Source organism: Heterocephalus glaber, unplaced genomic scaffold (genome assembly GCF_053883595.1).
Source record: "Heterocephalus glaber isolate CG9 unplaced genomic scaffold, H.glaber_assembly_v1.0 deba00001461, whole genome shotgun sequence".
Taxonomy (NCBI): Eukaryota; Metazoa; Chordata; class Mammalia; order Rodentia; family Bathyergidae; genus Heterocephalus; species Heterocephalus glaber.
Window position 1 is genome coordinate 10,042,342 of NW_028258308.1, and position 14,222 is coordinate 10,056,563.

The 14,222-nt window shown below is 31.3% G+C and overlaps 1 protein-coding gene across 5 annotated transcripts in view; it reads left to right on the forward strand.

Moving 5' to 3' along the window:
• Wdr17 (WD repeat domain 17) overlaps positions 1–14,222 on the forward strand; it is a 95,471-nt gene that overhangs the window by 40,569 nt on the left and 40,680 nt on the right. For all 5 annotated transcript variants that reach the window (XM_021264944.2, XM_087217018.1, XM_021264945.2 and 2 more), the window contains 4 exons: positions 525–776; positions 3,254–3,376; positions 5,802–5,986; positions 12,828–12,996. In XM_021264944.2, coding sequence (XP_021120603.1) covers positions 525–776; positions 3,254–3,376; positions 5,802–5,986; positions 12,828–12,996 — 729 coding nt within the window. The remainder of the gene's footprint in view (positions 1–524; positions 777–3,253; positions 3,377–5,801; positions 5,987–12,827; positions 12,997–14,222) is intronic.

Here is a 14,222-nt window from a genome sequence, read left to right on the forward strand (position 1 = left end):
CAGTGCCTGCCTGGCAAACGAGAGGCCCTGAGTTCAACTCCTGTTACCAAAAGAAAAGAAAAATGGAGATACACAGAGGTTATATATCTTGTGTAAGATCACAAAGCTAGTTGGTGGTAGAATTAAAATTTGGACCCGGGCAGCCAGTTGCAAATTCTATGCTTTTAATCACTGCTTATATTCTTCATTTTGATAAGTCCTCCCCTCTTCCTATGTTGTCATAAGTCAGTAAAATTTGTTGTTGACAAGATCAAGTATACTATTTATCTGCATCTTTCTCTTTCAGTTTTCTAGAAACAAAAAAGTATAACTTAAGGAGCTAGACATTGCCAAAGCAAAGCAATTAAATCTGCTCATTACAACAAATTAATTCCCCTACATTCATACATGTATGTGCGCATAAAATATAAGATTTGTATTTTCAGATCTGTCTGAGATCAGTGGTGTACAAGGAGGAAATTAATATGATCTGGATTATTGATTTCTGTAACTTGTTTGAAATATATTTACTCATATTTTAATAGGTAACAAAAATCAGAAACATGTTCTGAGACCTGAATCTCTTGAAGGCACAGATGAAGACGATCCAGTCACAGCCCTGGAATGGGATCCCCTTTCTACTGATTATCTACTTGTGGCTAATTTGCATTATGGAATTCGCCTAGTAGATTCTGAATCACTTCATTGCATAACAACATTTAATTTCCCAACTGCAGCAGCTTCTGTACAGTGCTTAGCCTGGGTTCCCAGTGCTCCTGGAATGTTTATAACTGGAGGTAAAACACTATTCTCCCATGTTTTAAATATATGCATACTCTTTAATGGAATCAGAGAAATTATAATATTTTATTGGTTTTGTGCAAAATATTAATATTTTATGCATTATTTATTATAGTAATTTCTTGATTTAATTTATATGGTATGTCATTCACATAGTTACAAATAAAAATGAAATTAAGCCCCAATGTTCCAGGTTTTTGAAAATACATTGTAATATATTGTGTATGTGCACATATGTGTGTCAGTGTTTGTGAACAAAAACAAAGACACGTCAGTTTCCGGTATGGCCAGGTGATAGTTGGTACTGACCAGACAAACAATCTGACTAGATAAGGAGCTGTGTTAGCCTCATTAATAATTTCGACTAATAATAAGTTAGCCCATAACCAGATATGCACAGGTAGATCAAAATATTTTTAGCCTAGGTTGAAGATGAAAGAATCTATTTCCATGGGTTGAAGGATGCTTCTTTGTGGTGTGCTAATCATGATAGAAGGAGCAAAGGTGAGTAATAATGAAGGATGGGAAGATGGGGAAATTTAGGAATAACTAGAAATTGAGTGGCTGTTTACTTTTGCCATTTACTTAGGTTCAGAGAGAAGCCTCTGAAGAGATTACTGTCAGCTACTGTATAAATACTTCCTATATTTCCTTAGTGTAAAATAGTGAAGATTCTTTATCCTCTTAACACTTTTAAAGGAATTTACTTTTTTTTTTCCTGGTATCGGGGATCAAACTCAGGACCTTGCACTTGTGTGGCAAGCGCAGTGCCACTGAGTTAAATCCCCTGCCCCTTTACTTCTTTAGCACTTAATTTATACTTGGAAATAAATGGATTCTGTATTTATATATCTTGATTGGGGACCTCTGCTTTTTCATAACCATAAAATTCACCATTTTAAAAGGATAAAGTGCAATGGTTTCTACTATATTCACAGAGTTCTGCAGCCACTATGTAATTCCAGAACATACCATGATTCTTCAACCAACTTAGGACCCAACAAATTATGTTCCATTAGACTTCTACAGCCCCAGGCACATCTATGTGCATGCATAAGTGCTAAACTACTTTCTGTTTCTGATGATTTGATTACTTCAATCACTTTATAAAAATGAAAACCTCCCATAATGTGGCCTTTTATGTCTTGTTTCTTTAACTTAACCTAAAGTTTTCAAGGTTCATATATGTTGTAGCGTGTATAAATTTCATTTCTTTTTATGAGTGAATAAAATTCTACTATATGGATTTGCCAGGATTTCTTTATAATTCATAGGTAACTTTATTGTTTCCAGTGAGTGTTATTCTATTTTGAATGACATTATAAACATTTATGTACAAATTTTTGTGTGCATACACTCTTAAAATTCTATGAGTTTATACATATATATGAGTGGAGTTGTTGTCTTACGGTAATTCTATATTTAATTCTTTGAAGAACTATCAGACTATTATCCAAAGCAGCTATATTAAAGTGGGATTTTTTCAAAGAAAAGGGACTTTCTAACTGTTCTTCAGGTATATTTGATAATGCTTATTTGGCTGATGTTGGACAGTGAAGCAGTTTACAAACGTTTTTAAAGAGGAAGTGTTATTTAATAGTAGAAGAAATAGTTCTCTGTGCTTTACAATTTCCTGGAACATGTGCATGTCAAATGAGTGGTTCTGTGATAAAATTTTATACTGATCTTTTTTTTCATTCATCAATTTTATTGGTACATTTTAGGTATACAATATACTGACATTCATTATTGGGAATTTGAACCTTTACATAATATACCTTGGTTCTTATTTTTTTTTCCTATTCCACTGCCCTCCCTTCAACCCCTCTACCCCTCCCTATTTACAAAGACTTTTCCATTTTTTCCTTTTCTCATATTTATTCCTATTCCTTCTTTCCTTTTCCCTACCCCTCTCACTTCCTTTTCCCCTTTGGACCTTTACTCACTATTTCACATTATCTATTATACATATTGATCCTTATTTACATGTTCAGTTTCTCACACTAGAGAAACTTTTTGGTATTTACACGTGTGTCCTATTTAGTTCACTTAAGAGAATGGCCTCAATGAGCATCCATTTAGCTATAAATGTCTCTAGTTTCTCATTTTTTATGGCTGAGTAGTACTCCATTTTATTTTTTTAAAAACCAAACATTTTCTTTATCCAGTTTCCAGTTGATGGGCAATTTGGCTGTTTCCAAGTTTTAGCTATTGCAAACTGTGCTGCTTAATGGAGAGAAAATTCCATGGCAGGCAGTTGCTACCCCATAAAAGTGTTTGTAAGAGAAATATAAATTGAAATGTAACAATTGAATAGTATCTCAGTAGTTTCTTTGACTGCATTATTATACCATATTATTATTTAGAGCATTTCAAAAATTAGTGCTTAAAGTCTAGCAAGTTGAAATCTGCATTATTTTTGTTTGCACATTTTAATTTCAAAATATATTAACATTTTTTGTGATCCAACTAGATTCTCAAATAGGTATTTTGCGCATTTGGAATGTTTCAAGAACTACACCTATTGATAATTTTAAATTAAAGAAAACAGGATTTCACTGCTTACATGTGCTTAATTTTCCTCCTAAGAAAAAATGTAAGTAAAAATATCATCAAAATATTAGTATCCCTAAAGATATTGTGTCAAATGCAATGGCATGTAGTGATACAAATGTATCAAATACTATGCATTACTGAAATGCAGTTTTTGAAAATAACTTCAATGGTATATGTACTAAAGGAAATACCAAATTATGGTAATAATTTATATTACCAAATTGAAAATATTTAGAATCAACTTACATTTGTAAAATACTATTAAATTGAAATATTCAGATAATCAAATTATATCTGTGAAGATGAAACAATACATTGGTTAAAATTTTAAAATATCAAGGGATGAAATTAAGCAAAATTTATCTAAATTTGTTTTTAATATATTTGATTTATAATCTGTACAATTTATAACAAAATTAAAATAACTCAGATATTGAAGTTATAAAATCTAGAACATATATTTTACATTTAGATACCAGTTATCAACTGAATTAATAGTTAGAAGTATGGGTATTCTAGATCCTTATTCATTTGTTTTTTGTGTATTTTGATCTCAATGTCATTTTTTGTTTCTATAAGTAAAAAAATAATAAAAACACTAATATTATAAATTAAATTATATTTAAAATCTGAAACTTTGGAGAAAATTTAAAATTGAAATTGTTAACATAGGTAAAGGAAAATAAATTACATTCCTATTAGATCTACTATGATTATTCTACAAATTGGGAGAGTTATTATTTTGTGGAGATCATAAAAAATGCAGGCTAGGGAATTTAGTGATTGAAGCCCCTACAGTTTTTAATTTTTCTTTCCTCAAGCCCATATATCTTTATAATATACTAAATAATTAGCCACCACATTTCAAACTAATATTATTTTGGTATCTTCTTTAGTGGGCAGTGATAAGTAGTGTAAAATCTCTATATTTGAAACTGTAGCCTTTCCACAGATTTAAATTTTTCCATGGAGTTCTAATAGATCCAAAGACTGGAAACTTGAGGGCCTAGAAATATTAAGACTGATGAAATAATATGCTTGAGTCTGGCATGTTTGTACATCTTGCATTTTTTGTGTTTCTTTTCTTTGTTTATTGGCTGTGAACAATGACAGAGATACTACAGACTATTTTCTTTCAGTATTTTCTGTTGCATAAGCAGCCCATATCATTATATTAAAAATAGGAAAATATTAAAAAATACCAATATTGTCGTGTTTAAATAATTCCTTCCAGATGACCTGTTACTAGATTTCTAGGGTTTTTTCTCCAGGCTTTTAAAATAACAGGATAGAAGAACAATTATAAAAATCTTAATTTTAAAAAATGAGCAACTCATTAAAGTCTTAAAAACATGAATTGCAAGTAGATTGATGCACTCTAATTAAGCTAATTAAAATATTAGAAAAATCAGTATGGGTAATACTAACTTTAACCAGGCAATCAGTAAAATTTCATTGAACCATACTGACAGCTACCAGGTGCCTCTTTCATAATTAGTTGTTCATTCTAGTTTGGACTTCCTGTCACTTTCAGATACAGAGCAATGAATAGTATCTATAATAAATGGAATAAGATTTTATTATATTAATAAAAAGAAAATACTGGTATATAATAATCCATACTTCAGTAGGTAGTTAATAATAAATTAGTCTAATAATTTATAGTGGCATTATTATTTTGTATTATTTTTGTAAAAATATTCTATGAGGAAAAACTAATTGAAAGAGGACAAAACATACAAAAATAACTAAACAAAGCTGTATTTCTACAATTGAAAATAGGAATGGAAGTCTCTGAACAGTAAGAAAAAATAGGATGAAGAAAGAAAAAAATGAGATGAAAATTTAAGTCAGATAGATTAAGACAGACAGATTCTAGGGGCTGGGGATTTAGCTCAGTGGTTTCGCTGCCTGCTGCACAAGCTCGAGGACCTGAGTTCGATCCCTGGTACCAAGAAAAAAAAAAAGACAGATTCTTAATTTGGGTCTAAAAGTGAATTATAAGTAGCCTTAAATATACTTGTTTTTGTTGACTTATGAATTATTGGCAGAGAGTTATTTGCTTTATGAGGAAAAAAAAGTCAGATGTGTGTGTGGAAGTAAAGAATATACTATTATATCAGTATTTTAAAGGAAGATTATATTTAAAAATAATCATTTGGTGCTTTATTTTATAGGGAGATTAGAAATCAAATATTCACAACATATTGTGATTCCTCATACCCTAATTTTAATCTATTTTGTTCAATCTGCACTTCTATACACCTCTTCAAAATAAAATCTAGTTTTGTGCTTATATTTCCACATTTTTTTGCAATGCTACAAGAGTGCTCATGTGGTAGAAATTGTGGTTATTGATACAGATTTTTTTAAAATGATGAAGCATCTTGTAAGTTAAACTCTGGTTTTAGTCTGATGGGAATCTATTGACATAAATGTTTGCTCTTTTCGCCCTTCTTTTTTAGTTTCAATCCAGTCTCCAACCAAAAATCATTACACATCCTCAACAAGTGAAGCAGTGCCACCCCCAAGTTTGACCCAGAATCAAGCATTTTCTCTTCCTCCCGGCCATGTTGTGTGCTGTTTCTTAGATGGTGGAGTAGGACTTTATGATATGGGAGCCAGGAAGTGGGATTTTCTTAGGGACTTGGTATGTCTGTTATTATTCCTTCTATTATAAAGCTTACTGTACATAAAACCATGATGCTTACTTTTACCTCTATATTATTAAAATTATTTTTGTAAGTAATGGTATAGTAAGACTTTTCCTTAGTTGGTTTAAATATTTTTAAAAACGTATAGAATAATGACAAGACTATTAAATCTTTTTAAATATTTAAAAGTAAGCTTACAAAATATGAATGCCTTCTTTGTTTATGTTTTATGGGATTGAAAAGTATATCGCAGGGTCTGGGAATGTAGCTCAATGCTAGGGTGTGTGCCTAGCATGTATGAGGCTCTTGGTTCAATCCCCAGAACTACAAGGAAAAGAAATACATAGCAATGTATTATTAGAATCAAAATGAGAAATAGAGTTTGTTCAGAAGGAAAGATAAGTCAATCTCTGCCAAGTATTTTAAGCCTTATTGTTGTCATTTTCTTTGTGAATTAAGTAAGATTAGATGATTTCTATATATTGATGATTTTTATTTATTTCTAGATTTCTTTCTATTAGTGATTCATTATAATAATCCCAAAGTTCAATGAATTCTGTTCATATAATCATTAAAGCTCTCCATGAGGCACAGTACTTCTTTGCAATTTCATATTTTGTCTTAATTTTGTTCTGCATTGTATCCCCACCATCTCATATAGTGCCTAGCACACAGCAAGACTTGAAGTTTTATTGAATGAATTCGTGCAATAATATATTTTGTATTATAATCAATTTTTTGAGAGTCATCCTTAATTCTGCCTAGCTCAGAATTTATGAAAATGTTCTTGTTTTTCCCATAAGCTTGAATTAGGTTAATCCAGACATTTAGCAAATGTATGTATTAATTGCATTGGTTTGATTATACATAGACAAGGGCTCTAGACATTGACTGTCATTTTCAGAAACAAGAGGGAAACAGTCCATAAGATTGTATTATTTTAAGAATGTTCATTTCATTTTTTTCTCAAATTAGAAATTGAACTATTACAAACACATTTCTTTTCCTTTTTTTTTTTTTTTTTTTTGAGACAAGGTCCCACTATGTAGTTCAGGTTTGCCTTGAACTATGTAGCCCAGGCTGGCCTCCAACTCACAGCAATCCTCCTGCTTCAGCCTCTCAAGTGCTTGGATTACAGGTGTGCACCACCATGCCTTGCCATCAAATGCATTTCTGAAACTATGTGTAGTTTAGTTATTCTAAACTACAGTGTGACTCATACAGTGATACACGAACTCAATTTCTTCCATGATTCTGGGGAAGATGGCAGCAGTCGTGTTAGTCATTGGATGTAGAGTTTGTAAATAGAAACAAAATTTTGCTGAATCCTTCAGTTTGTGTACAGAATTGTTTGGGAACAGACATATTCATGAACCAAGGGATTACCAACATATCTTTTTGTAGATATTTATTATAAAATCATTTAATTTTATTTTCATTTAAACACTTTTTTCCATGTATACTCTTTCCTAACGTAGCAAACGTTTTCTGTACTTCAAATTGACATTTACTTTCAAATAAATTTGTTACAGAAAAGGGAGGAAGATGTAAAAATACTTCTAGTATATGTGTTGTAGAAGCCAACACAGAATACTTTTAAATTTATAAGTTTTATTAGTAGAAGAGAAATTACACAATTTTAATTCAATAAATTTTCTATTAGTGGACAGCTCCATTTTAAAATGTTTTATTTAAAAATCTATATTGAAACCAGATGTAGTAGCACAGGCCTGTAATTCCAGCACTCAGGAGGATGAGGCAGGAGAATCACTGCAAATTCTAGGCCAGTGTGGGCTACTTAGTGAGTTCAAGAACAGCCTGAACTACATAGTGAGACCCTGTCAAAAAAACAAACAAACAATAAGTAAATAAATAAAATCAATGTTAAATACTAAAATATTAATTATATTTCAGTGGATTTTCTCACTTTATTTTTTTCCATTAAGCTTATTGGTACATTTTAATATAAAATGCAGTTACATTCATCATTGAGATCTTGTACCTTTACATGAAGTATCTTGGTTCTTATTTTTTCCCCATTCCCCTGCCCTCCCTTCACCCCCTCCACCCTTCCCTATTTCCAAAGACTTTGTTTCCATTTTTTTCCTTTTCTCATATTTTTCTTTTGCCTTCTTTCTTTTCCCCTACTCCTCCCACTTCCCCTACTCCTTTAGACCTTTCCTTCCTATTTCAAAATATCAATTATACATTTTTTTAAAAATTACAATATCAAGATTTAGAGGACATTACCACAGATTTTACAGAATTTAAAAGGATATACAAAAGCATATTACAAAAATCTTTTTGAAATAAATTTGACAGCTTCTAAGAAGTACCTTGGAAGACAAAGTAATGAAACTGACTCTGGAGAAAATATAAAATTTGAATAGCAACTATTAAAGAAAGTGTATTCCTAGCTTGAAAACCTACCTATATGACAACAACAGGCTCATATACATTTTAGCTGATGAATTATATCAAACATTTAAAGCAGAAAAAAAGGAACACTTCTCCCCTCATTTTAGGAAATCAGCATTGTGCTAATACTAAAACTGGGTAAGGATAATAGAAGAGAAAAGTATGAATATAAATAAATAAACTTTGTTTAACAAAACAAACTATTAGAAGCCAGATCTGGCAGTATGAAGTAAGTGGTTTTATTATAGGGATGGCAGTGTTGGTTCAGCACTAGAAGATCCACCCCATAAGTCATCATTTTAACAGAGGAAAGGAAAAAGCCATATGATCCTGTCACTAGTTGGAGAAAAAGTATTGGACTAAATTCTACAGCTGTTTATGGTAAAAGCTACAAGGAGACTAACAGTAGAACAGAACCTTCTCAACAGATAAAAGACATGTACTCCATACTTCCAGCAAAAACGCCTTATATGAATGGAAAAGATATAATGCTTTCTCCCTAAGATAGGGAACAAGGGCAGATATGCCTACTCTTCATCTGTCCATTAAACTTTGAAACATAGGCCCAAACCAAAATAGTCTGGCAATAGAAAGAAACAAACAGCATAGGATTGGCAAGGTAGAAGTAAAATCTTTATATGTAGATGAAATGATAATCTACAGAGAAAATGCTAAGAAATCTCTAGGAGCCTCTAGAACTTGTATTTGAATTTAGCAGAATTAGAAAACACAAGGTATATATATAAATTCACGTCTATGTATACTTGCTATAAGTGAAGAATTGGATAGTGAAATTTAAAAGTTCTGTAGGAATACAAAGGACCTGGAAAAGTAAAAAGAAAAAGAATAACAGTGTTAGAAGACATTTTTTACCTAATTTTAAGACTTCTTCTAATGTTACAGTAATCAAGGAAATGTTGGCGTAAGGAAAGACATATAGATCAATGGAATAAAACAGAGAATCTGGAAATAGAACCACACATATATGGTCCACTGATTTTTGAAAGATTATTTATCATTAACATTTTATAGAACATAAACTCAAGAGCAGAGGAAAACATAGTGTTTTCAGCAAACGGTACTAGAACACCTGGTATCCATATGTAAAAAATTAACCTAAACCCTTTATTTCCATATATAAAAATAACTTGAAAAGATCTATGAACCTAAATATGAAAGACAAAAACTATAAAACTTTAAGAAGAAATTATAAAGGAAAATGTTCATGAATTTAGGGTAAGCAAGAATTTCCTATGATACAAAAAACATGCTGTATAAAAGCAAAAAATTGATAAATGAGATTCCATCAAAATTTAGAACTTTAAAAGACATCATTAAAAAAATGACAAATAGTCCTTAGCCAGAACGTATTTATAATACATATAACCTGTGACCAGAATATATAAAGAACTCTTGCAGCTCATTAATAGACAACCCGATTAAAAAGTAGACACAAGAAGATGATAAATAGCCAGTACAGGACAAGGAAATGTGTGCTACACTAGAACCAGAAAAATACTAATCATTACAATAATAAGATTGTATTATACACTCATTAGGGAGATAAGTTAAAAATTTTAAAAGAACAAATGTCAGCTTAGGTGTGAACCAGTTAGAACTTTCTAATACTGCTAATGTGAATGTAAAATGATAAAACCATTTTGGAAAACAATACAGAAATTTCTTCTATTACTATTAAGAACCAACAGTTCTGTTCGTAAATTTTTACTTAAAAAAAATGAAAACACATGTTCACAATAGATTTGTACGTACAGGTTTACTGTCCCTTATCTGAAATTCTTGGGACCAGAAGTGTTTCATATTTGGTTTGAAATCCACTTGATCTGGCAAGAAGATAGCTACTCCTGCTTTTTTTCAGGTTCCCATGGCATGGAATATTGTTTCCCACCCTTTAACTTTCAGACTATGAGTTTCTTTTTAAATTGTGTTTCTTGTATGCAGCATATTGTTGGATCTTGCTTCTTGTCCCATTCTGCCAGTCTGTTTCTTTTGATTGGTGAATTGAGACCATTGACATTGATAGTTACAACTGATACATATTGATTTATCATTGTCATGACTTTTTCTTTTTGTTGGATTCTCCCCCTTTGCGTTTAATTTCTTGTCATGCCCAATAGATTCATTCTGCTGAGCTTCCTGGGGTTGTGGTCCTCTTTGTCTTTTCCTAGGATATTGTCTCAAATTTTTTGGAGTGCTGGTTTGGCATTCATGAAGTTGCTAAGTTGCTCTTTGTCATGAAAGTATCTTATTTCTCCATCACTTTTGAAAGATAGTTTTGCAGGGCACATCAATCTGGATTGGAAGCTGTTTTCTTTTAGGGCTTAAAATACATCACTCCAAGCTCTTCTTGCCTTGAGGGTTTGTGTTGAGAAGCCTGCTGTGATTCTGATGGGCTTTCCTTTGTATGTGATTTGTTTCTTTTCTCTAACTGCTTGTAGAATTTTGTTCTTCTGTTGGGTTTCTGGAATCTTAACTATTATATGCCTATGTGTAGATTTTTTTTGATCAAGGCTAGTTGGATTCCTATATGCCTCCCTCATCTGTATGTCAAGTTCTTTTCCCCTGCTCAGGAAGTTTGGCTTTTCTCACTTTAAACATGTCTGCCAGTTAAGTTTTCTTCTTAAACTTTCTCTTGTCCTAATAGAACTCCAAATTTGAAATTACTAGAGTTACTACATGAAGCATTTCCCTCTGGTCTGTATATAGATATAGATATAACATCACCAGCAATTCTAAATTACCTTCAATAAGGAAAATCTTATTAATGTGTATTCTAAAAGTTGCATTTCCATATGTATGTTTGCCTGTCTAAAATTAAGAAAAAATGATGCAGAAGCAACATTTAGCTCTTTATCCCTACCTTTCTCTTGGTAAGAAAAGTACATGGAAAGAGGAATGTTACAATTTGCTTCTTGTTCTTTGAATTTTCAGGTTTACAAAGCTAAAATGAAGGCAGAGCAGTGAAATAACATTTGAAAGTACACATGCACATAACTACTGCCTTAAATGTGTTCTTGGCCTTGTAAATGACCACCTGGAACAACTCCAGTCTGGTGACCAATGGCTGTAACATCTCACTTTTGCCCCCTCTTGCTAACCCTTGAGATTTTTTTCTTTCCTCTTCCTTCACCAAATGGAGATCTTACAACACTTTTGAATTTTCCTAAGGGATTATGATTTCTGGTGTTAATGGAAATATATAGAGGTTAAAGATCTTCCTTCTCTACTACATTGGTAGAGGAATAGAAAGGCCCTTCTTTTAACTCTTTCCCTAGATCCTAACATAGTATAATTTCTGCTGCTTGGAGTAGAAGTTTCAATTCCCATTGTACAATTTTTGGAAGAAGACAAAAATGTAACTCTAGCTATTTAAGTTGGATTTTAACAGATGTTCCTATAGGAAGGTAGTTATTAAGCATCACTTTAGAAGGTTTATGTTTACACATATCTGCATATATCACTTGACAGTCTTGTGGGTATTTGGAATCCAAATCACCTTGTAACAGGAACAAGTATTCCAAGATCCAAAGAATGTACTTGCTAGAAAATTTTGGAACGAGGCTCATTAAATATCAGGGCCATGCCTGATTCTTCCTATTTCTACCAAAATTATGAGGTACTTTTGGAGTATTGTGAGTACAAAAAAAGAGACATTTTCTATTGGTAAACTGTTAATTTCTGTTTAATCTTGATCATCTATTATACTAACATAAAATATATAGTGACTATTCAAAGTTAATTGATTTGTGCATGTCTATGATAGTATTCTGTGCATTTAAAATGATGAGAAAAATGTTTTGAACTAAATTGAAAAATTCAACTTTTCCATGTCTTTGAAATTTGTTGCTGATTTGAAGAACTGTAATTGAGCAAAAATGCAGGTTTATAGAAAATACAGGTTTAGCATCCATAAACCTAAAATCTAGAATCTGAAATGTGCCAACATCTGAAACTTTTTGAATGCTGACATAATGGCACAGGTGGAAAATTCCACACCTGATCTCATATAGTTGATTGCAGTCAAAAGGTAGGCACACTAAAAGTACTATGTAAGGTTATTTTCAGGCTCTGTATGTAGGGTATATATGAAAGATAAATGAATTTCAGATGTAGACTGGAGTCCCATACACAAGAATTCTCATTGTATGTATGAAAATTCCAAAAGCTGAAATCTTTAGTACAATAACATCAAAAAGGACATTCCATCATAGCACTGATTCTAATTTTGTATATTTCTTGCTTATGAATCTACTTTAGTATTAATACTTGGAAAACCATTATATATAATATATTATATATACACCATTATATATATATATTGATATGATTATACATTATCATTTTTTACTAATGTAAATTTTCTTCAGAAGCTGTGACTTTTTTATATTGCATTCCTAGGGACATGTGGAAACTATCTTTGACTGCAAATTCAAACCTGATGATCCGAATCTTTTAGCAACAGCTTCATTCGATGGCACTATAAAAGTCTGGGATATAAACACATTAACAGCTGTATATACTTCCCCGAGTAATGAAGGAGTTATTTATTCCCTTTCTTGGGCACCAGGTAAGAAGCAATTCATTAAAATTGGGAATGCAATTACATGACTTTCCTAAATTTTATTTTCATTTTAATTATTTTCTTCCTCTGAATGTTATCTTGTTCCAAGTGATCATAGAGGCAAATTAGTACCGACATTGGTACTAAACAATAGAATAGCATAACACTATATCTGATATTAGTTCAACATTCTTCATATACAAAAGTATATGTCTGAAGTCTAAAACTTAAATGAAAATTGTGAATACAAAAACCATTATTTTGAGTCTTAAAAGATGACTTAATCTTATTGAACATATTCATCTACTGGACACTGATTATTTGCATCAAGAAAGTAAAAAGGTTAGCAAATGGAAATTGCCTTTTTTTTTGCTGTGTGATTATTGGTAGGTTGTGATTTTTAGGTAAATGTGGATTAAATTTAAAATATTAATGAAAGTTGATAGGGATGGAAACACAGTAGGATATAGATGATTGCTCTATATTTTAGAATACATACTGCAGGAAAAAAAAAGAATTCAAATAAATTTGTAAGTAATTTCAGAGCCCCCCAAAACAGCAGAATAAAAATACTATAAACATGATAAAATTTTTCGTATTTATAATTACTTATCACAAATTAATTCCTTCATATTCTTAATCCTAATTGATAGATGACGGTGGCTCCTTTCTTCAAATGGAGTCCTCTTCTTTTATCTTTTTTTTTCATTTATTTTATTGGTACATTTTAGGTATACAATATGCTGACATTAATTATTGGGAATTTGTACCTTTACATGACATACCTTGGTTCTTATATTTTCCCCATTCCCTTCCCCTCTGTTTAATCCCTGTTGTTTCAGTTTTTACAGGCATATTGTTATTTTAAAACAGAAATCATTATTTATGTTTTTGACAAGTAAAAATTGTTATTTTATGTTGATTTACCTACAAAAATATTTCCCTACTCATACAGATATTGCTAGATAATCAGGGGAGTATGCATATTCCCCGAATATATGCTAATAAAGACAAATCATTGATAATTTTTGTGATGGTGATTATGATAGTTTGATCTTGATAATAACATTCCTTTTAGATGTCCATACTGAAGTATTTATTGATAAAATAATACTGTGTCTATCAGATTTGTTCCAAAGAAATCCAGCAGGTGCTAGAGACAAGATTTATCATATTCTGATAACTGTTGAAGCTATATAATGGAAAAAGTCATTGTAGTATTTGATGTGTTG